Genomic DNA, 20756 nt, shown 5'->3' on the forward strand with positions numbered 1-20756 from the left:
AATGGGTTGGATGGACTTGAGCCTTACAGCTCTGCCTTGCATTCCCTCTTGTCTCTGCTCCTATGTACACAACTGGTGCTTTTGTGACTCAAAACAATGGACAACCCATATGGGTAACAGGTGCACTTAAGGTAAAAAAAACAGGAAAATGTTAATGGTTACATTCCTTGTCCATGCCAACTGCCTAAAGCTCACTTCTACCTCAGCATGAAGATGACATGGAGCTGCTGCACTCCTTAGGAGTACAGGTGGGTTTGACTCCCAGAGTGAAATAAGCAAGTAATCTTAAGTATAACAGTAGGGAGTTGATTTATTATTTATTTAAATTTATTTAAGAACTCTGGCAGCATCTTGATTATACAAGTACAGGACAGAGGTGAACAGTAACTAAGTAACAAGTAGCCTTCAGTCTGTCTCTGTGCCATCATCTTCCTCATCTCCACTATGAGACTGCTCTTCTTTAAGGGAACAGCTCAACAAGGACTTCTGTATACACCGTCTTTCCTCTGCAAGAAAGAGAGCAACAGAGGGTCATAATTTGATCACTTCACATATGCTGGAATATCCTCAACATCTACAGAAAGGAATCATGTCTCAGTTCAAGAATCCAGATGTGGCCCAGCATATTCTACAAAAGCCCCAGGGACTGAGGCCAAGTTTTAGGAAAACAGCTGGTGGAGCTCACCTTCATTTGTACAGTTTTGCAACAACGTCAGCAGCTGTCTTCTGTTATACTGAATTAGAAATTTCTGACATGTTCTTATAGTACCTGTAGGAGTCACAAGAACAGTATGTAACAATCTACAAAACCAAGTGTTTCAGAGGTGCTAGTGTGAAGATCATTGTACCCAGTGACAAATGCCCCAGAAAACAACTTCATTACTGTAAGTGCTAAGAGGCTACAGACTTCATTTCCCCATTGCTGAGGTTCAGTGGTAGAATAATTTCTAACATGCAGTGCCCATTAATAAACCTGAGTGGATAATTTTGAGGACATGAATACTACACTTTGAAAATATATTTTGAAAAGAAAATGATGTGATACAGTATTTGTTGCTCTGGTTTTGTGTTAAATGTGATGAAGTTTCAAGGAGAATCAATGAGACTTGACAACAGTGACCTGCTGGTGCCTCTTATTCAGCTCCGCTAAAAGCTGCTAAGTTGGTGACACAGGACACTGCGTCCGCCACACCCAGAGCACACCCTCAGCAGGCCTGGAGGGGCCTCCAGTCCCGGGGCAGCTCACTCACCTCCGACATGCAGAGTGTTCAGGGCGCAGGGGTAGCGCTGGTTCCGGCTCTCCAGCTGCCTCACGAAGGGGAGCGCAGAGCAGAGCAGTCTGTGGGAATCCTTGCGGCACCGCAGCAGCACGGTCCCCGTGTAGGCGTTCAGGTACTTCACTGCGGGGAGACACACGCAGCGTTCAGCCCCGGCCCTTCCTGGAGGAGCCCCCTCATCCCCCGAGAAAGCCCGAGGCGGCACCTGTGAAGGAGATGGAGCAGCAGGCCAGGCCGTAGTCCCCGTGCACCCGCCCGATGGCCTCCCGGATGGCGAGGCCCACCGCGCGGTCCTCGATGCACTGCCGGCACCGCGGGTCCTCCGAGACCACTTCGCACAGCACGTACCTGCGGGAGAGCGCAGAGTCAGCGTTCCGAGACCGGGACCGGAACGGGGACTCGCAGCATCGCCCCTGGCCTCACCTGTTCTTGAACCGAACCATGGCGGCGGCGCCCCATCCAGACGGACGTTGCTCTTAGCCAATAGGCGAGGGGCCCGGGCGCTCTGCAGCCAATCGTCATCGTGCAGGGGCGGGACCAGAGGGAGGACTTCCCGGCCCCTCATCGCCTTCAGCCAGCGACCGTGTGTGTGCGCATGCGCGATGCCGCCTTTACCCACCCCTCCCGCCGGGGTCTGTCGGAGCTGCTCGCGCGGCGACCCCGCCGCCTTCCCGCGCCCTCCGCGCGGGGGCGCCAGCGGCTCGCGGCCGCCCTGAGGGGGCGGTTGAGGAGGAGGCGGCCAGAAGGCAGCCCCAGCCCCTCAGCTCCCCCTCAGCTCCCCCTCAGCTCCGCTGAGCTTACTGAGGATTAATTCACTTGGCATTAGTCCTTTTCGCTCCACTGCTCCAATCCACCCCGGGTAAGCCCACCTTGTCCCGTGCCAAAAAGTCAAAGTGATGGAGATGGGAAGCCCAGCACTCACACCCCTGCTTCGTCTGCCTGGAGCCGCGGGAAGGGCCTGGGGAAGAGGGTAAGGACAGGCCTGTTTTTGGGGCTTTGTTAGGGTCTGGTGTCACCCCGGTTCTCCTGGAAGGTCTCTCTGCCTTTGCTGCCTCACAAAACTGTGCAGCAGCATTCTCCGCTCTGCAGGCTCTGGGTACGGAGCGTTTTGAGACGTGTACTCGCTGTCTTAACAAATATAACAGCTGAGAAAACTGCCAAACAGAACCTCTTGTAATTATTTCTGGAGAGGTTTCCAAAGCTGTGATCTCTGACAGATGGTCTGAGGAAGCAGGGAGAGCTCTGATAAGGCAAGAAATGGGGAAGAGGGGAAGGTTGGGGGCTAAAGGAAAAGGCATGAGGTGAGCACCTGAATGTGAGCTGGGAGTAAGAGTCAGTTAGAGCGGTGTAAAATTCATGGAAGAAACACTTTCACCATGGTACCTGCAGCCAAATCACAAAGGAGGCTGGAGCACTATAAGTTAATGGGGACCTTATTGCTAATTCAGAGTGGAAACCTCTTCTTCAGTGACCTTAATTCTAGACAAAGAAAACAATCATAAACCCAGTGGAAACCCTGTCTTAGGTGATAAACTTCTGCCCTCTGAAATAGATGCCTGCTGTGCTGCTCTCTCCATTTCTCTATTAATTCCTTCCTCATTCACCTGTGATCACATATTTGAGTCATATTTTTCTGAAACTGTGGAGAACGAGTTACCTGGGGAGAAAAAAGTACAAGGTCCAGTATAGACTTTCTAAGAGACTTGTTCTTTTGGGCCGTGCTCACAGGAGCTGAGGGAAGTTTGTCAGTTTCTAATGCTGATGCAGATAGAAGCATTTTGTCTGCAAGGCTGCACTGCACTGATCTTTGCTGTAAAACTTTGTGTTTTAATATCCAAAAAGGGATCTATCTGTCATCTGTTTCATTTGTCAATGCAGGGAGCTTCTAGGTGATGAGTTATTCTCACCTTTTTGGTGACATTAAGCATATTCCCATGGGTTTGTGCAGCAAGGTCCCTCTTAGCCTCCCAGGTGTATTTATTTGCCAGCTGCCCCTGTCTTTCTGGTGGCATCCTCCAACCCACCCTCTGACTGGGCTCATACTGTCCCATGCTGCCCTGGTTGCCATCATTTGTGCCCTCCCTTGTTTCCTTCCCCTTGCAGCTGGGTCTCTGACAAGCAGACCATGTGAGTGCACTCTGCCCTGTGATCAGATACGACGTGTGCACTGTGCGTGCTACAGGCTGGGCCCCGTGTGTAGGGAAGCCTTCTGGTTTTGGTTCAGAAGGCTGATTAGGAGAGACACAGTGCAAAGAGAGAGCAGTGTTGTGAGAGAGCCCTTCCCTGCTGCATTTCATGTTGCCTTTAGTTCCCTGTTGTTGGTTTGGAGGATGCACAGAACAGCCCTGAGCCACCACAGCTCCCTGTAAGGGAATGCCTGTTGGTACAAGCCCTGTGAGTCCAGGCAGGCATCACAGTGTGCTGAGCTGACAGTACAGGACTAAAAGGTTACAACATCTTCACATTTGTTTTCCTGCCTCCTCATACTCATCGTCTGCCAGCTTTGCTGTATTGATTCCAGTGTTGGTAATTCAATAAACTGTTGCAAGTGATGGTGAGTTGTACAGCCAAGGTGGGAAAGAACTGTTTCCTTAGAGAAAATCTGAGGGAGAAAAAAAATCAGAAAATGCTATTGAGTTTGAAGAGTGGGTCAAGAATGCTGCCAAGAGAGAGCATGGATGTCTCTCCTGTAGGTTTGGAGAGAGAATATGGCCTAGGGATAGTTGAAGCTATGGAGAAGAGAGTATTTGTGGACAGGGGGAAATAACATGCACTGTCTGTACACATTAGAGACAATTTGTAAGCAATTTGAGAACTCCAGATAGAAGATTCTCTATCAGCATGAGTGTTCACCACTGACTGTCCAATCAAGTGTTGATGCAAGGGGGGAGCAGGAGAAATACTGAGGTCTTGTTTTCCCAGCTTGTGTTTATTATGTGTGGTAGTGTGCATGTGGAGGGGTTATTCCAAATGTGTCCAGGTTGTTTTTATTACCATTTCAGTTAATGATTTGGTATTTTACTCCAAGCTTGAAGAACTAGACTCCCATCAAGAGCTGGGGTTCTGAGTAACCTGATCAAGGTAAAGGTGTCTCTACTCACTGCAAGGGGGTTGGACTAGATGACTTACAACCCAACACATTGTGGATCTATGATTTTGGATTTATATAGCATTCATAATCTCTTGATTTTGGGTTATACTGCATTTGTATTATATAGAATAATTGTGCTAATAAGCTGCACTAGACCTCATTATGTGTGTGTTTTATTGTATGCAGCCAGCTCTTAGAACTTCTATGTATTTGTTATAATTAAAATTACCAGCATGTTTTAACTGAAAAAATATACATCAGTTAGTGAATCCTTGCACTCTTTTTAAATAGGATGTTTCCACTTTATAGGTGAGGTACCTGAAGCACAGGGGGATTAAACAATTTTTTCATAGTTAGTAGCTGTCAGTCTGGAGATCCTGAGCAGACATACAGTGAGTAGAAGGAACCAGGGGATTTTGTGTTGGAGTGTAAGTTGTCTGTGTTGTTCATGCATAAGGCAGCCACATAATTATATTTTGAGTAAAATTAGGGTGCACTGGTACTCCGTTCTTGTGATACCACAATTTACCTGTGTAGCCAAACCCATGATTTTTGCTTCCCCCCTTGAAACACAGAGCTGAATTTGCCATCAGGTGTGATAACAGATTTGGGGGTGGCAATTACGTTTTGTTCCACTGTATGTGTATTGCATCCCCAGATAACCCCACAGTCAAAAATACAAAACAATCTGGCTAAAATTAAAACCACTCCTTAAATCCTCTGTCTGATATTGCCTGAAGCTTTTTGTTCAGCTTATCTTCACAAGGTCACTGAAACAGAAGAGTGCACTCTCTGAGCATGTTGGCCTGGAGCCTTTCAAGCAGATGCTTTCATTTAACATTTGGGACATTTTCCTTCTCCCTTCAGTCCCTTCCTTTTTACTCTCTCATTTTCTCTATATCTCTATTCCCCTCCCCCCTTCTGAGCTCAGGATCCCTCAGATCAATACATGTAGGAATAAAAGCTATACTTTAGCATGTAATTACTAATCATAAGCTTTCTGAGCACCCAAGCTATCATGGGCCAGAGGGTGCTGGTCTCTCTACCAGAGCTGCCATGCCTGCAGCACTGCCCTCATCTGCTGTCATTCTGCCACGTGAAATATTTGCCTTGCAAAGCCATGTGTTTGAAGCAAATTCTGTGTCTTTCAGTGACTTGCAGTGTGATCTGGGACTACTCACTTAAGATTAAAATAGTAAATTCATATGTCTTTGATTATTTTTTCTAAAGAAAAAATTGTTCCTGTTCTATTTGTTCTGAAGAACAGAAAATTTCAGCTCAGATTCATAGTGACTGTGTGCTCTGAGAGACATCCCAAGTGTTGTAAGGTGATGTTCCATTAAGATATCGAAAATTGGAAGCCAATTTGGAAGATTGAAGTCAAATTTTAAGATCTGATAAATGGCATAAGTGTCAATGAGTTTCACAGGTGCTGTTGAGAATGCACACAGTCAGGAGTCTTCCCTTCCTTTGCAGAAAAAGCCAGTGTTGGAGAAGAGCAGTACAAAAAGGTGTTGTGCCAAGTGAGAAGCTGGCCCTAAGCTTCCAAGCTTCACTTTTCTTCTGCTCTGCAATGGAAATAATTGCAAATACTTTGCTCACAGATACATGTTAAAAAACCAGTAAAAATATCCACTTATGCAATGTTGTTAGTTATCAAATATAGTACAACTGCTTTGCTGTATGGGAGATCAGCACACTTTTTATTTGCAGCAAGCTGCTGCAAGAAGCAAACAGCAATTTCCAAACAAGTTAATTAAATTAAGGCCAAAACTAGAACATTAGATATTTCAGGATTCTCTTTTCTTTTTGCTTTTTGCATTAAGGAACACGGACTGAATGGTAGGCCACATAAGTTCCTATGTAATCTGCTGTGAAAAAACCCACATATTTAATACCTCCTTAATAGGGATGTTAAGATGGATTAATTATTCTTTGTTCTGGTCTCTGAAGATAAAGGATAATTACTATTAATTATGTGTAATTGAAAAATCGATCCTTTAAGAAGAATCCAGTAGCATTAGAGGCCTTTTAACTTCTTGCTACCTAGAGGGAAGTGTACAGTATTCCATAATGTTATGGAAAATACTGCCATAAACTTATAAGAGCCTCAGAGAGTCTTGCTGACTTTCCAAGACAAAATTTTGTGCTGTGCTGAGTGGCTCTTATACAGAAAATGGAATTTGTAATGCTGGTTGTCATTGTTGATCCTGGAAGACTTTTCCTCAGTAAATTTCCAGAAACATTTTTATGTTTTTCTTCTTCCAGGAATGCTACAAATAAATTTTTGAGTTATTAAGCACTTAAATAATATAATAATTGTGATAGTAGAAGCTCTTGCAGCATAAAAATAGCCAACCCTAAGTCACCTTCCTCGTGTATAAGTTGATGTAGAGCCTCCACTGAAACAAAAATGATGTGCCTAGTGCTGCTTGTCTTGCAGATCATTGCTCTCTGCTTTCCTTCCCCCTGAATTCCCATGTGCAGATTAAGCCAGGGTCCTATTTTGCAGTAAGATACATCTGCTTGTGTTGCCATATACTGAAAAATCCTTTCTTTACATGGCTTTATGTGTAACTCCAGCAGCCTAGAGCAACAGAGATGTCTTCCACAGAGCACTTGTCTCCTTAATGAGGGAGGCAATGAAAAACATTTTCCAGTGCCTCCATCACTCAGCAGCTGTGATGCTGAGGAGGCAGGACAGCCATCCTGGAGCAACCTTGCATGATCCTTCCCTGCTGCCTGGATCCAGCTGGGCAGCAGCAGCCATGTGGGGAAGAGGGGGCTATGATGGAGCTGCTTGGTGGGGTATGGCTGAGTTCCCCTGGGCAGCTGCAGGGTCTTGGCTTATACTGGTGTCAGCTTGGTGCAGAAAGAGTGTCAGTCACTGCCTAGTTGGGGCACACGAGTCTCAACTCTGCCTGACCCACTCTGACAGAGACCTCCCCACCCCCCTGATCCTGGCTAGGTCCAATTTGAGCCGCAGTATGGTGCTGCCCAGCACAGAAGTGAAAGCCCCTCAGAAGCAGAGCAGGGTGCTGTGTCTGCATGCAGGTGGGGAGAATCAGCAGGAACTCCCTTTCTGTTGTGCTGACTGGAGCTGCTCACAAAGACCAGGAAGTGCAAACAAACTTCCAGAGGCAGTGGTTGTTACAGACTGGAGAAGACAAAAAGCACTGGTAGCATAACATCTGACTTATTTGGGGAACCCTTCTGGGGCTTTTTGCTTTTATTTTTTTTTCGATTTTTTTTCCCCTAGAGATATGCTTGCACCTGAGCCACAGAGACTGTAAATATTAGTCACCTTTCCTAACTATGTGCACCATGAAGACAGAAGCAAACTAAAAAACACCTTGCTGCATTTGCTAGGCTGAACCCACCAGCTGCCCTGAAAACACGGGGTTCTGAGCTGGCACTTAACCTGGCTTCTGCCTGCTGCTGCTGAGTCCCAAGCTAAAACTTCTGACGATGCACATAGCAACAACCTTCTTGCAGTGCTTGATGGCATCTGCCACACTGAGATGAGCTGAAGGCAATTGACCCAGGACTTGTCCCTCAGGCCACCTCAGTAAAATTCCACAGTGCTCATGCTGGAACTCAAGCTGTTGTTGCTATGTAACCTTCTCTGTCCCTATTTCATACCTATGATGCTTGAAAGATCATGTTTATCCTGCTGTAACATTAGTGACTTAATTAGAGCTGAATTTGGTCCTACTGCCTCTGAACATGAGCAGGTTCCATGAAGTCATCTAAAGGATCAGATCTGGTTTCTTTTCTCTCTCAGTACTGGTGGCATCTGGTTTCATTTTCCATCTTTCCTAAGGGAGCTCACTTTTCCTCACTTTTCAGCATATGCCTGTTGTATGTCAGCAGCCCGGGCTGGCTGTGTCTCTGTGCCAAACCAGGTGCCACTCTTCCAGCCAGCAAGGTACAAGATTGTGTTAGAGACAGAATGTGAGATTCATCAGGAACTGGTGTTCTGGACTGGGCATAGCTTAAAACTAGTACTAGTACTTACGGGTCAGGAAACTAAGCTGGAGGCAGTTAAGTGTGATTTGTTTTTTCTGCTCTGTAGGATGTGTAGAGGTAGCAGGATTTTCATCCTGTGGTGTCACAGGAGCCTGTGGTTTTGCACAGCATGGCTCCTTGTGGTTGATACCAGAACAGGCACCTAGGGACTTGTCAGGGTAAATAGCAGGGTAGGGCAGAGCTGCTGAAATAGCAAGGCTAGCAGAGCACATGGAACTCTCAGCATCATAACTTAATGGCCAGTGCTCTCTGCATGACAACCCCATTTATTTCTAAATATGCTGACATAGGAAGTTTTCTGTGTGATGGTTTGTCTTCAGGAGATGGATTGATTCTTTTAACTTGGGCTGTATTCTCCATCCCTGTCCCCACTCCTGCCACTTGGCCACTTTGTGGCACACAGAGGGACACCTCTTTGAGCAGTAACTATTAATTTCTTCTTTATGGAAGATGTAAGATTTTAAAAAAGCATAAAATCATAGAATCATAGAATTTTCCGGGTTGGAAGGGATCTTTAAGATCATCTGGTTCCAACCCCCTGCCATGGGCAGGATCACCTCCCACTAGATCAGGCTGCTCAGAGCCCTGTCCAGCCTGGCCTTAAAAACTTTCAGGGTTGGGGCTTCTACCACCTCTCTGGGCAACCTGTGCTGGTGTCCCACGACCCTCATGGTGAAGAACTTTTTCCTAACTTCTTCCTAAAATGATGGTTTTGAGTGTTTTTTAGGTTCCCTTAAAACATATATTCAACTTGAGCGATCAACATTTTAGACAAAACTGTTGTTTGAAAAAACATATATGCTCTCTATTATTTGTCTGTTATTATGTTACCCAGTATTGTAAAAGCAACATCTGTGACTCAGATCACAGACATTAAAAAATAATTGAAAAATAATTTTATTTCATTAATTTATGTAAATTATACATACCGAGCTCTTTTATTTTGGGAATGTGCAGGTGTTTCTCTGTAAGTGTGGGGGCAAGCAACTTCATTAGTCTTTTCATAGTCTCTTAGTGTCAGAGACTGATGGTGTCACCTTATGTTGAAGTTCATTTTTCAATAAAGATGCAGCAGTTTATAGCTTAGATACAGAGCTCCTGCTCCCATTCACATTCCCTCCTACTCTACCCTGTATTCTCCAACAGAAAGATACCAGTGGCAAAGACAGAAAACTGAAGGACACACTCGAATTCTGCAGCTCAGTTCTTCAGTGTCTTTTACACATTATAGCTTTGTAGAGGAGGTGATGTTTAAAGGACTTGGTATAAATAACTTTAGATTAAGTAATGGACTTAAAGTCTCCATATCCAACAGGCTGTCTTTTTGGCTGTCACCGATACCCAGCCTGATGTTTTCTTTATTATTATTCATGAGCTCCCATGCTTCACAGCAATCAAACTCTTCAGGCTGTGCTGTCTTGGGGATTATCACACTTACAGGGTGGTTAAAGTCACTTCGCCTGGAGGCTTCTGCCTCTGAAGAGTGCCCAAGGCTAATCACTGTGAGATGTGATGCCTGTCGTGTCCTCTTGTTCAAGTATGTGCGGCAGGGCTGTCATTCACTAAAAGCCTTAACATCTGTTACTACGTGGTAATCCTTATGCATCATGTTTCCAAATAAGAAACTGGTGGAGCCCAGCAAGGTATAGCTCAGCCTTAGTTTGCATAATTCCCAGAATGCAAAGCAACTTGTTCTCCCTTCTGAAATCATTAATAAGCAATAAGAATATTATATAAGCTGGCATCTTTTTTTAAACCATGTTAATTTCAAATGCTATTATAATTAGGATGAAGATGAGAGTTTGAGCTGGAGGAGGGAACAGACAAAGGATTAAGCTGATCTCCACCATGACGTTAGAAGGTGGCTTTGTCTGTTATATCTTAGTTTGGACGATTATTAATACATTCTAGGCTCATGAAGAGGCAAACAGAAAATTTGAAGTGTTAATCCTTTGCATCCTGAAGTGTTATCTCAAGCCGTAAATAGGATCACAGGTTTCCAGTCCACTTCCATTCTGGCTGACCCTGTAGAATGAGCTTGAGAAGCCAAACATGTGTGGCTGCTGGCTGTTGACACCATAGTGGGTTGGACAAAGTGGACAAAAATGTTCTGTTGCTGAAAACATCTTTGTGTAAAGCAGAGTGACTGCTAGCTGGTTGTGAGTACAGCACTGTCCCATTGCAAGAGACAGGGCCTTTCAGGTAGCAGGTCCCAAGCCATGGCAAATCAGATGTGATATTTTCATGAAGAAAAGTTTAGTGTCTGGATTGAGCAGGCAGGATTTGCTGGAGAAGGAAAACCGGGTGAAAGTGTTGTTCATAGATGTAACTAATAGGGATGCTTTCTTTGGAACAGGGAAGATTTAAAAAGTCACTTGTCAAAATAATTTTCCCTCTAACGCTGTAGCAGCCCTCAGCTCTGAGCATGTTCCTGATGTTCCCCCTCACTCACATGCACGAACACGGGGAGGCAGGCAGGAGGAGGCAGCTGCACTGACACACTATGGGGTTTGCAAGAACACGATGGCAATTTAGCAGAATGATTAAAAGATTGCAAACATTTATTAATAGCTTTGCTGCTGCAGCAGCTCTGCCAGAAAAGGCTTGCTTCCTCAGGGATGCTCTTACCTCCTGCCCGTGCCCTTCCAGAGCTCTAGAAATTGAAAAGTCAAGTTTGAACTCACTTTCAGTTTAAAGTCACAGCTATGCACAGTATTGCTGACCCCTTTATCCCACTGCCCAGGAAAGAGGGCAGGGTGGAACTTGGCTGTGAGAAAGAAGCAAGAGAAGGTATGCAGAGAAACAAAAAATGGTTTTTTTCTTTCTTGCTATTGCTTGGGCTTCCTTTTCTTCCAAGTGCTCTTCTTCCTTTCTCTCAATACTCTTCTGTACCCACTCATTTTCTTCTCCCTAGAGACAGGGTGATTTTTTGTTCAATGCATTGGCACTAGGTTTGGATGTGGGTCTACAGTGTCTTCTTGATGCTCTATAACAAAATCAGTGAGAGACAGGTATAAAAGTGTTATTGGAGATCTGCTGAAAGTTCTTGGAGCAATTTGGTTTCCTAACATGAGGACAATCAGGTTTTTTGTGATTCTCATGCCTGTGTTGTTGTCCCATGCAGCATGGCCAAGGGACTGGATATGCCTTTGGGCAACAACAGCTGACTACCCATGCTTGATGTTTTAGTTCCATCAGGAGAATTTTTCTTCTATTCATACAATTTCTCAGGCTACTTGGCAATTTAAGAAAAGCTCACTTTATCTACATGCCTTCTTAATGCAGTGGAATCAGCAGAAAGGAAAATGAGAAGGATCCAGTGGGGCAGAAAGGAGAAAAAAATATGATGGCAGAAGGATTCAGAAAAGAAAACAGAGTTAAATGATGAGTCCTGCATTATTCTGAGCTGAACCTGCTTTGGGTTAATTTAGCTTTTTAAACCTGTCTCCCCTATTCCTTGAAGCTTTCCATGAAAAAATTTCCTTTGCCAGTTTTCAAGTCTGATGATTGTTTGGTACTTGACAAGCAGGAATTTCTATCTTTTGCAAGTGGCTGTTGCTTATAAAAAACATTTGATTATCTCTGTTCACTTTGTATGCCATGATCATCATTGGGTGACCTGAGAAACTACACAACCCAAGAGATAAGTGTAAGCCCCACAGAAAACCTCTTCCCTTGGGATGTTTAAAGAGAGTCTGCATAGGTTCTGGGGAGTTTGGCAGGCATCTCTAGAGTCTGAAAAAGGTCTGCTTTTTTAGGGAATGAGTAAAATTATCCTAGTCTAACAGACAGAGAACCTACCTGTAGTTATAGTTGGAGGCATTTGGGCTAATTGCTTCTTCATTTTTCATCTTTAGGAGATGGAATTCCCTGTGCTCAGAGTGGCTGAAGAATGCCATAGATGAGTATGAAACAGACCTGGATGTTGGAGAGGTCAGGTAAGAAGGGAAATAGATAAGAAGCTTGAAACACCAGTTCATCAGAAGGAACTACTTTCAGAGATACTTTCTTCCTCTCATCTCTTGTTTGACCTAAATGACCAAACTAAAATATTTGACCATTGCTAATGGCAGGCCTTCCCAGGTATTAAGCAGCTGTATAGTTTCAGCTGCTCTGTCAAAGTTCTTATCCTTTCTTAGCAGGAGTGATTTTGTTTCCCTTTCCTAGTTATTTCCTTGCTCGTTAATAAAAATGTATACTGTACTTCAGAAATATGGAAACTACCATCCTCTCTGCTGTGGAGTAGTCACTGTAGCCTTTGCCACTGGCATTCTCTCCCATTGTTTGGACAGATGCTTCCTCTGGGTACTGGTGGTATCTCACAGAGGGATTCAAACTGTATCTTTGCAAATGAGGATATAATTTGCTTTCATGTGTATTGTGGTATCTCTATGTCCTGTGTCTGGTACTGAATGCTCTGTCTGCATACAAGTGGCAAGTGACAGGACTACAGCTGTGGTTAAAATATCCTGCAGTGAAATTCAGATTCAATTTGATTCTGAATATATACAAAGGACCAAAGTATCAAGTTTCTAAAACAACACAAGAGAAAACAGATATTCTTTGTATCCTTGTTAGGAGACAGAGAAGAGATAATAGTGAGAAAAGAGAGGAAAAAAGAGGTGATAGCAGAAAGGAGAATTGATTCTCAATGTCTTTCCTCAAAGGAGAATTGATTCTCAATGTCTTTCCTCATGGGAAATACAGAGGTGTGCCTAGCAGCACTCCTCATTTAGAGGTGAGGATTTGTCAGCTCACCTACTTGTTGTTGGGATCATTCAATGAACAGTGTCACCAAGTCTTGGTAAGGAGAAGTTCTTTGTAAGTAGAATTAGAGGTTGATTTTCAAAGACCAACTCAAACATTTCCTTAACAAACCAGTTAATGGGTTAGAAACTCCACCTGAAACCCAGGGTAGCGTGAATAGCGGTGTGGATGGAAGGGGCTGGTGTGCTAGTTTTGGTTTCTCAATGCTCTTGATGGATTTAAATTATTTTTACTCACAAAATTATGTGTTTTTTGGGTTCTTATGAGTAATGGGTAGAGCTAGGTTGTTTAGTACCCCTGTCCCCCAAGGCCTGTGCCCTTTGAGAGAGAACAGTGTGTACCACTGCTTTTGGCAGCCATGCTCCCAACCTGACGCAGTCGGTTTGGGGGGGCCAGGGAGCTGGCAGAGATGACTCATTCCGCCTCAGTGGCTCATTGAGGAGCTGCAGGGAGAAGCTATTTATAACCAGACCTTTCAGGTTCAGTGCAGCAGCATCTTCAGCAAAATGGGGATGGCACATAGACTTTTCAGATATACAGATCAACCCCCACCTCCCAATATTGTAGGCACCAGCTGACTTCAGCCAGCCCTTTTTCCCAACCTTTTGCTTAGCTGTCTGGGTGCTCTGGTCCTGGTGTAGGATTCAGCTGGTAACTCATCAGCTCTTGAAAGAGCAGAGAAACAACTGTCACTATCATCAGCATGAACAAAACACAAACTCTTTCTACTGTAGCTGCTAAACTGTCTCTTACTGATTATTTCTGAGCCATGGCCATAGCATTATCACCTTATCTTTTCTTTCTCTCTGTCCATTTTTGTCCCTGACTTGCCGTTAACATGAGCTCTTCTCATGGGTCTCTTCAGTCTTTTTACTGCCAGCAAATCCCACTCATACTTGCTGAGGTTTCTCTTCGTTACAAGCTAACACTATAATTTATAAAACTATAGTTGTTTTTCCAATCTTTTCATGTACTCATTTCATCTTTAGGTGCTTCCATGACTCCACATGTGAAGCAGAGATAATGATACCCCCTGGATTAAGCACAGTGTGATCTATAGCTATGAAACACCACCTAAGTGGTAGTATTATTACCAGAGAGAGTCACAGAACAATTGGAAAGCATATTACACAACAGTAGAGGACAGCATGTGTTAAAGAAAATATTTACTATGAACACATACACCTTTGCATCTAAGTAACTATGGCTTTTATCTTGAAGCATATTAGCATACATGAAAATTATTGGATCTTATGTTAAATTAAACCTCCTCAAGTTGTCTGTTCTGTTAAGTGGCTTTTGAATTCAAAACCACACAGCACCAGGGATCCTGTTGGTGAATGCTTACCTTGTTCTGTTCTTGTTCTGTCCTATCCTTCAACTATTTTGTGTGCCTGGTAGACTGCAGCTAGATGGCTTCTTGGCCTATAATTCTGTTGCTTCTTCCTATGTCTTAAATGCTGCATATTTGGCTCTTCATCTTCTCATTTTCTTCTTTCTAATTCTTTCTTCCTACTCCTTTTCACTAAGTAGACAGTTGGCTGCCCAGTTTGGTGAGAATGAAGTCCCAGCACATTATTAAGGCCATGTGGTAGATCCATAGGTTTCTTTGGTGTTCTCTGTCTTAGCTGCACAACAGTGCTATAGACCCAGAGCTGTAATGGCCTTCCTTACAGTGGGCTACTGTGCTGTGTTTGTTATCTTCATACAGAAGCTGCACTATAAATAATTGTTGCCTTCAGTTCTGGCAACCAGCTGAAGGGGAAGTCTACCCTGCAGAAAAGCAAACACTGCTGTGATGATAATTTCTTTCTTGAAACCCAGTTATAAGACAGCAGAGATTTGTGAACGTGAGTTGTACTTTCTGTGCTTCAGATGGTAGCCTGGACTGGAAGTGGCCTCTGCACAGCAGCCCCAACTCTCCCTAACTGCCACAGTATTTTCCTGAATCTCAATCTTGTTTTGGAAAAACTAAGCCTCTGCAAATAAATCTCTGAAACATCAACAAACTCTAGATAGTACAGAGATAATTGTATTGGTATTGAGAGAAAGAGACCATATTTCTGTCGCATGGAGTGTCATGCTTTTTTTTTTTTTTTTTTTGAGTGGTAAACTAAAATGTGCAGTGATTATGTCAGCTTTGCTCCACATCTCTTTCTTCAGAAGATTTTACACAGTAGATAAAATGGTTCTTAGAGCTGTTGGTTCATCCTCCAGCAGCTGCCTTGCTTTCCCTTTGGCACCTTGGGCACCCGTGAGTGCACTGTAGGTAGTGCAGCCAACTTCTCTGCGTGCCTCACCATCTCCCATTTGCCAAAGGCTTCTGACGTGCTGGACTGGACCCCTGAGAGGGGATCCCAGGGATGGGTGCCGTGGCCAGAGAGCACACGAGGAGATGTGTCCAGGTTTGGCTGCATGAACCCCAAACTGAGGGGGCTAGGAGAAGAAATCAAGAGTGTTCATATGCGTCTGAGACTGAAAGGATTTACCTCCCTGCATTTTCAATTGCTTGTTTTCTATCTGGGGAAAATCCCTTTTGACAGCCCAGGCGGTGAGCTCCTAATTCCTGTCTCCGGCTCATTTTTCACTTCAATCCCTCAGCGAACGGATTTTAATGCTTGATGGATTCAAACGAAATTATTTCCGTTCCTGTGGCTTTGCAAAAGCCTCTAGGGTGCGTGCGTGTGCGCACAGAGGAGGAGGGCCGGGGCTTGTTTTCCTTACGCTCAGTAAGCCTCCTCTCCAAGGGAAACGTATGTCATTTCTTCATTTAGGGCTTTCTTGCAGATGATTTCTCCCATACTGCCCTTCTGGCTCTTGGGTCACGGGAGGACCCATGAAAGATCTGCTGTTCTGGGGGGTACAGGATGCAGTGTCCCGGATCAGTGCTTCTGCTGTGAACAGGGATTCAAATAGTATGACCAGACTGTGCTTCCAGGAATAGCATTGGATTGAGGGGAATAGCTGTGGGAAGACTTCCCTATTCCCCATCTGGGAGTGAGACAACACCACAGGCTGAGATGGGGTTAGTGACTGAAGTGTTGTCTGGGTAATCAGCAGCCTCTGGCATTGACATCTTGTTTGAACATGTGTACAGTTCACTGTACTGCTGCTGTAATGGACAAGTGTTGCTTCTTATTACAATTTCCATCCTCTCCTGCCAGCAGAGATCACTGTGGGGAACTGTGCAAGGGCTCTGCTTGCATAACATCCAGTAATCAGTCAGCATTTCAGCTGCTCAGCCACTGTGTGTTTTTGTTGGTCTTTTTCTGCAGAGTTCCTGAGTCTGGGAGGCTAAATGGTTTAAATATTCAGTATCTCACCCTTCTGTCCAAGCCAAATCATCATCATCATCAAAATGAACAAAGCCATCGTTTTGTGATACATGGCTCTAGCAAATACTTATAACCATGCTAAAGATCCTCGTTCTCTGAAGGGTTTGGAATATGGCTTGAAGTTGATGATGTCTCTCAATGTATAAAAGTCCTGTTGTTAGGGTGTGCTAAGCTCACTTGATGCAGAATCTACATTAAGTAGTTTCAATTTACTGTAACTGCTACCAAGCTGCCTCTTGCTCAGGCAACAAAAATAGTCTTGCTCTGGAGCTGGAAATGTATTGTGTGCCCCTCCACAGCATATCCTGGTCTCCTATGACAGTCTCCTATGTCCACAGCCTCCTGTGGATATCTGTGTAGAGCTACTGATTTTCATTAAAAATGTGTATTATAAAGCTGGAGGATCCAGAGACTACAAAGAGTAGCTTGCAAGTTTGCTCTGTTTTATCTGTCTCTGGTATTATTTTCAAATCCCAGCTTGTTAAACTTCAGCTTTTTTCAGTATAAATATTCTAACTCTCATTTTTTCTTTCGTTAAATACATTATCTGCAATAAGAAGTCCTGTTTTATTAGTGTGGTTTTCTAATATGTTGCATGAGAGACTGTCAGCTTGCATTATAAGTATTCAAAATTATACAGAAGCAAATGTTGAACTTTTATTTGTAAATATAGTAATACAGCTACAGTGTAGCATTTCAGGAACTATTTAATTGATCTAGTTAATATATTCTTGCTTGTACTTGTGTATTTATTTCAGTCTTCTCAATAATCCCCAAGTTTTTGAGCCAGGGACAGTAAACTGAAATGTTAATTAACTTTGGAACTTCACTAATAGTAGAATCATGCTATGTAGAAGAGGACACTGATTTATGACCCAGTAGATGTTGACTAACCTGAGAGATTCAGCTAATTGTTAGAGCAATGGTATAAGAAAGTCTTCTTTTACATATCTTTAGGTTGTAAAACATAAAGCAATCTAATTGACATTTTCTGAAGGTTCAATAGGATCCTTGTTTTTGAAAAAAAAAAAAAGAAGAAAGAAAGAAAGAAAAAAAAGAATCAATCTCTAGAAAATAAATCCAGCAACCCCCAGTTTGTTTATGTAGCACTGAGCCCTGTGGGCTTTGGTGCTCACTCCTCTTGGCCAGTGCACAGGTGTAAGGAATGTGAATTCTGTTCTCAAAAGCTCTTCCTGGGGAAAACCAGTGCAGCTGCAGGGGGGAAATGAGCAAGGACACCTGTGCTGAACAAGAGAAGCTCTAGGCTGCACCCCAGTTTCTTGTCTTTTGCTGCTGTAGATTGTAATCTCTGCACGAGCTGCTGTTGTTATTATTAATGATGATGATGATGTGATGCTGCAGATACATTTCCCTCCCTCCAAGATGCTGTTTGTGCCACAGCCTTTTCTGCCTTTGATCACAGCCAAGAGGATGGCTTTGACATTTTATCTAGTCCCCTAGCCTACTGCGAAGTCCTAATCCTTCTAATAGCTGCAGGTTTTCAGTTTAAGTCTTTTGGTAATATTCCACCTTAATTGTAAAGCACTTCAGTGATATCCAGAAGCCTGTCTTACATAACAGCCTTATCCACACTTGAGTCCTTCAGAGCTGGAGTGTCAGGAAAAAACCTCTGTTTGATCTGCCTAGTCTGTCATTAGTCCCCATGCCTTTAATGCACAAACCCATTTAGAAATTAACAGTACATCTAAGCTCAGTCAATGTATATTTTAAAATATTTTATACTGTTAGAAGGAGTATAACTTGCTGTCATGCACAGGTTTAAGTGATGTAATTTAGCAAAGTAAGATATTTCATAAAGTGCTTGTGCTGATAAGATCCTACTATGCATTAGCTATTTTTGAGCTGGGTAAATAGATGAAAGCACATTGGAAACTGGGAATCTGGGAATTGTTTTCCCACTGTGAATATCCCAGAAAGTCACTGAAAAGGAAGAAAGGAGAGAAAATTTTCATAATTAATAGTAAGCCTTTATGAAGTTCCTCAGATTTTAACTCATTGCAGATGATCATCTCTTCTCCCTTATACTGCTTCAGCTATTTCAGACAATTGCCAGCTTTTCCCAATAGATATATATTTTCCTAAAGCCTAGAAGTGAACTTTAAAGCCAACAAATTGGCATATTTTGAATATGAACCATATTTCCTTGTCTTAAGGAGATTTTCTTCAGGAGATTGATTCAGCTTAGACATATTGTTCAGACTGAGCAAGCTCAAAAAGTAAGCAGAGACCCTTCCTAGTAAACTGATGCAGGAAACAGAGTTTTAATGTTATTAATGTAACAGAGTTTCATGTTTTTAATAAGCAGAAGAGATGTGAACCTGAGCTTCAGACAGCAAATATGAACACCTTCCTAAATCCCATTTCAAAAGATAAAGAACACATCAGCATCTGCATTTAGAAATCACATCCAGAGACAGAAGATTTCTGTTTTCTCTGGTTTCTGTACATGCTGCATTAAGTGATTCTTAGAAGCCAACAACACTTGCACTGGGTGTCTGAACCTGAAGTCTTAAATCCAAAGACCTGAGAACACCTTTGGAAACCAGGCATTACTGCCTGCACTCTCCATGGAAAGGAGCTAGGGCATAGTGCAATGAAGCTCAGACCCCTGTGGGTACACTTGACTGTGGGGAAAGATGTCAGAATGTGGCATTCAGTGATTCCAACCAAATGCCAGGCAGTGAGAGTGGTCAGTAACTCTTACTTTGATACCCACTCCTTACTTATCCTCCAGTCTAGGCTGCCAGCCTGAAAACTGCAAAGCCAGTTTTTGCTACTGCACAAGATAAAACTGCTCATTCTATATGAGTTAATTTGATCTTTTGATAACAATGAAGTAGAAATGCCTCTCTAGATGGTTAACAGGATTTGCCAGAAATTACTAAAAAACGACATTATTCAATCTAACTTGATAACAGTTCTAAAGAGATGTTGTTAGATCAGCTACCAAAATGCAGCACCCCTCTGAAATGAGGCATAAAAACCATACTGCAACTAGCTTGTTTGTAGAATTGGCAAATTATTTTATCCAAGATGGAAAGTCAGTTTAGGCAGGCTGTAACTACCTAAGCTGTAATTTATTCAGGACATCAGTTCTATTATTAAATTATTGCTAAATAAATAAATAAATAAGGTCTCCAAGGTGAGGAATCATCAGTGCCTTAGTTTAGTTTCTTGTGCCAATGACACAGCAGCATCTTGCCCCAGCTCCCTCTGCTACCCTGCTGACTCAGCAGGAAGTTGTTATGCTGGTAATGCTTGGACAGGAGTTTGGAGCAGCTTTGCTACAGAAACAAGATGTTATCCATCCACAGCCCACGTGTTGTCCACCCTCTTGTGTCAGTACTAGGGCTATAATTTTTCATCTGAAACGGCTGCTAAGAGAAACCTGACCATATTCTGCAACTCATAAATCTTCCTTTCTGGTTACAACCCAGATATGTTGAAGCCTGTCTCTCCCTGCAGCTATCTTTTACCAGAACTGTACTGGTTATGTACCAGTATCAGTGTTCATTAAATAAAATATTGGAAAGAGAGCAGCTCTATGGAGAGAGAACAGCTGCCCTGGAGATACTGAGTGATTCATTTCAGCTGATCCCAAATGAATTTCAACTCACTGTAGTTATTTCATACTCTTGCCTGTTTGTTGTATAACAGAATTTATGTTTTATAACTGAGTTATTCCGTGATGGTAGCTCTTATTTTAGTTGGTCATAGTGAAAGGGTCAAAGAATGAAAAACAGCATCTACTTTTATTCTGATTTCCCAGGTGCATCAATAGTGGCAAAATAAAATATGAAGACTGGTGTATCATAATCTTGATACACCTTAATGCCCTTCCCATTGGAAAGAAACAGTCTCCCAAAATATACACAAGATGTTTTCTTTGCCAGGAAATCAGGCTGCCAGGCAATGAGCAAGCAGTAGCAATTTATTCAGCTTTGTTGCCCAACTATTTCCAACCCAGACCTCAAGGATCTGGCCATCAGTCCATTCACACGTTCTCTGAATTAATTCTTTAGGCAATTGATAAAAAAGCTTTTTTTTTTTCTTCAATCTGGCAAAGATTAAATGTTTCTAGTCAGAAAAAAAAAAGCAGGCTTTTTACCTGATAATCAGGATTTTTTTTTTTTTTAATGCAGCTGAAGAAGGGTCCACCTATCTCTCTAAAAAGTAGCCATAATCCTCTGGTCCAGATCATATTTGTGAAAGAGGTCACTCCATCACGTATGTAAC

General features: G+C 43.1%; 2 protein-coding genes across 4 annotated transcripts in view; one reads left to right on the forward strand and one right to left on the reverse strand.

Annotated features, from left to right (window-relative positions):
- Positions 1 to 304: 304 nt before the first annotated feature.
- On the reverse strand, positions 305 to 1881 carry POP5 (POP5 homolog, ribonuclease P/MRP subunit). Of its 2 annotated transcripts, XM_071762930.1 has the most exons (5): positions 1701 to 1836; positions 1483 to 1625; positions 1251 to 1400; positions 686 to 769; positions 305 to 506 (listed from the first exon to the last, which is right to left on the reverse strand). In XM_071762930.1, exons 1-5 carry the CDS (start codon positions 1718 to 1720, stop codon positions 406 to 408), a joined length of 498 nt encoding a protein of 165 aa, XP_071619031.1. In that variant the 5' UTR covers positions 1721 to 1836; the 3' UTR covers positions 305 to 405. The 2 variants fall into 2 exon arrangements, with proteins under 2 accessions (XP_071619031.1, XP_071619030.1); XM_071762929.1 differs by lacking the exon at positions 1483 to 1625 and having other exon boundaries at positions 1626 to 1881.
- Positions 1882 to 1965: 84 nt separating this feature from the next.
- The window catches only part of CABP1 (calcium binding protein 1), a 51016-nt gene continuing 32225 nt past the window's right edge, over positions 1966 to 20756 (forward strand). For both annotated transcript variants that reach the window (XM_071762905.1, XM_071762906.1), the window contains exons 1-2: positions 1966 to 2247; positions 12255 to 12335. The gene's annotated coding sequence lies outside the window, so the exon portion shown is untranslated. The remainder of the gene's footprint in view (positions 2248 to 12254; positions 12336 to 20756) is intronic.

Source organism: Heliangelus exortis, chromosome 19, assembly GCF_036169615.1.
Source record: "Heliangelus exortis chromosome 19, bHelExo1.hap1, whole genome shotgun sequence".
NCBI lineage: Eukaryota > Metazoa > Chordata > Aves > Apodiformes > Trochilidae > Heliangelus > Heliangelus exortis.